This window comes from Trypanosoma equiperdum (genome assembly GCF_001457755.1).
Source record: "Trypanosoma equiperdum strain OVI genome assembly, contig: ctg_68, whole genome shotgun sequence".
Lineage (NCBI taxonomy): Eukaryota > Euglenozoa > Kinetoplastea > Trypanosomatida > Trypanosomatidae > Trypanosoma > Trypanosoma equiperdum.
Genome location: NW_027124631.1, coordinates 4,625 through 8,017, shown reverse-complemented (window position 1 = coordinate 8,017; position 3,393 = coordinate 4,625). Strand labels below are relative to the sequence as shown.

Here is a 3,393-nt window from a genome sequence, read left to right as displayed (position 1 = left end):
TTGTTCTGCTGCTGTTGTATTCAATTTGCAGTGTTTGCCATCATCGTCATTTTCGCCTTTCCATTTGCAGTTACCATTCTTTCTGCAGTCAGCAGCTTTCTCTATTACTTCGCATTGTTTTGTCTTGTCTGTTATTGAGTTCGCTACTTGCGCTGCTTTGTTTGCTGCTTCCTGTTTGCTTTCAGCTATTTTCCACAACAGAGTGGTCGCCGTGGTGTTGAGGAGTTCAAGTTTTTCCTCTAGTATGTGACTGCGGGTTGTGGCCTGTGCTCGCTGGTCGTAAAGTGAAGCTGCGGTTTTAAGGTGTGCAAGCCACTTTAGCTGCGTTGTGTCGCCCTGCTTGGCAGTTTTTCCGTAACGTACGCATATGCCGTTGTTGCTATTTGCATGTTTACCCGTGCAGCCGTCGTTGCCGCTGCCTCCGATCGAACCCAACGTGTTGAGCACGTCATTGCCGCTGCCTTTGTTGCCGCTCAGTCTGGCTGTGAACGCCGCCATTAGGGTTGTGAGCAGCTTTGTGGATCTATCGCCTGTAAAGTCTGTTTTCTTGCATGCTCCTAGGAGGACTGTTAGTATAGCTGTGGGATCAGTGGTGCCGGTCTACTCAGTGGCGGCGTTTCCGCTGCCGCACGTGTCGCAGCACGCTTTGCCATTGTCGGTCTCGCCTTGGCCACCACCGCATAGGCAGAGCAAGTCAAGTAGCAGCGCTTGTCCTGCTTTCGTTCCCGCGGTGTTTTTGCTTGCGCCGCAGGCGTCGGCGCGCCCTGTTCCTCCGAGCAGCAGTTTGGCTTGATCTTCTGCCCCGCCGAGCAAGGCCTTAGATAGTTCAGAGTTGATTGCCTCTTTTTTCGCTATTGCCTTCAACTTCTCGGCATCGCCGTAAGCTTTGAGCGCCGCGTTTGCAACTTGGTGGTACTTTTTTCTTGCGCGGGGGTTGCTTTTCAGTGCAGAGAAAGCTGCCAGTCTTTGCTTGATGTTATTCTTAGGTTCGGCACTGATCGAAGACCTCCAGAAATCCCATGCTTTTTCGAGACCAGCTAGGTCATTTTTGACTGAGTTGTCCAGGTCTGTCCAGGTCTTGTCCTTGTTCTTGCTTACTTTCTGTAACGTTGTTTCGTCGCTAAGCGACAGGTTGACGGCGAGAATTTCCTCAGATATTGTTGCTATCGTCGCTGGTATAGTCACATCTGTGGCGATTGGTTGGCCAAAATTTATCAGCCCACAAAGAGCTTCAAAATCTGCCCCATGTTCGTTGGCTTTGACTGCTCCGAGTGTGGTTGTCGATAGTTCCCCTACGGCTGCTATTAATAGACTAAAGATAACTGCTCGTTGCATCTGCGGTCTGCTATCTCTTTGTGTTTATGGTAGCTTGGTGTTTGTGAAAGAAGTTAGGGAAATAAAGGATGCTGCCGCAGAATTCGCTGCTTGGTGTGCTTAGGTGATTTGCTTGCAGGCATCGCTTTTATGTTTTCTTCTGGTTTTAACCGCGTCGTAGCCCGTTTATCTAATATCTTGTGCCTGATTTTTAGGGTCGTTTACATAGCTGTGTGGTATTATACTTATCGACCGTGCACCGTTATACCGCTGCCTTCATTATGCGCTTTGGCAGTTTTGTACTTATTATCTTGCTACCTCTACCTTTGTGTCCACTCAATCTCAGAACTAAATCCTCAATATATGGTTCCTGTCAATTGTTTTTGAGCTTCAGCTGAGGCAACTGTTTCCTGCCTGCTTTAAGCTCTGCTCTTCCTCTAGGTTCTTAAGTGTCAATTTAATGGTCAAAGTTTTGAGTAGCGTTCCTGTGACTTGAAAAACCTGAAAATCTTATAAAAAACGCGCACTGCAGAGTAATAATTTGCCGTTCAAATCGACTTTAGTTTGTTTTATTTCTATATAAAAACATTTATAATTTACATTTCTAATCTGTTCTATATATCTTCACTTGTGAGGTAGATCTCGTTCTTATAACAATACAAATCTTCTAGTTTTCTCTAATGTGCACTCTTAGGTATTTTATTTACAAACACTGTTCATTTTAATGCCGCTTTTGTTATAGAGGTATCACTGTGGGACCTGCGAGTATCATTGTTAACTTATTTTTCATCTTTCTCCGCTCCATAAACTATGGATCGCTCTTAATTATAATGTAAATTACTCGCTTCACATATGCCTTCACGTTTTCACCTGTATACAACTACGGAGCTCTCGGTATATTATAAGTGACTTTATAGACATTATAAACTTCTTCTGAACGTTCATGTACATGGAGTTCTTTATTTTAGTGATGCTTTGCGCTTCCGCTTTATTTAATTGTTTCAGCTGTTTTATTTTTCTATTAAAGTTTATCCATTGGTATTACTACTTTTAAAATCCTTCTACATTTCATATCATGTTGTTTAAAATAAATGTTGGTGTTACTTCCATACTTACTAACAAGAAGACTTTGATACTCTCTAACACTTGCCCAATCCCTTTTTTATTTCTCTTCATTTCCTTTTTCTTCTACATTTTTTGAAATGAGATCTACCATCAGGTCAAAAACAACAGATTCAAACGTCATCTCTGCAACCACATCCATAAATTTGTGATTGAAATAAGGAGTACAATATTCTCCTCCTCTCGTATTATTTTCTTCTCTGCTGTGCAATTGCATATTCTATTATTTCATTTCGCATTTTCTTTTCTTTATCTTCTGTCGCTGCTTCTGTAGATGATGTAGCGCCCCACTTCCCTTGTACACTGGACTCTTTGTTTCTCTCATATCCACTCCATAATTTCCTTGTTTATGAGTATTTCAATCTTCATGTTTGTGTTTGAAACCGTACATATCCTATTTTCCTTTCTTTCCATATCTTTCTTTCTCATCTTCTTTTTGCCTTTCCTCTGATAATAGTTTTCTTACTCTTACACACTCCGCCAACAATTCATTTATGTACTATCTTACCACCCTTAGAATTGGAGAAAATGCTTCTATTTTTACTCGATACTCTGTCCTTACCACCCTTGTTATAATATTAGTATACACTCACACTTACAACAGACTCCTATCATTATCATTGTTACTACTGTAATGCAAACAAATATTCGTAAAATAAACAAAATATAAAATGAACTAAACTAGAATATCGCTTATTTTTTACCATGTAGCCATCTTACTTTGCACCTATGGTCTACTGTCATTTAAATTTTACTATATTTTTAACGTTTTTGCCACAAAGTATTAAAACACATCAAATTTAGAAAATTTATCAAATCATGTCAAAAAAGTAAATTTTCATAAATTTCATAAAATAGTGCAAGAATCCTCAAATTCCTTAAAATAAAACCAAATTTATAAAAGCAGTAGCCATCAGAGCAAATTTCTTATTTAAAATGAAACTTGAATCTTTGCAT

At 40.2% G+C, this 3,393-nt stretch overlaps 1 pseudogene across 1 annotated transcript; it reads right to left on the bottom strand.

The window, feature by feature from the left end:
- TEOVI_000321400:pseudogene lies at positions 1–1,335 on the bottom strand (annotated as a pseudogene). The gene has a single exon. A coding segment is annotated over exon 1 (1,335 nt).
- Positions 1,336–3,393: the final 2,058 nt, after the last annotated feature.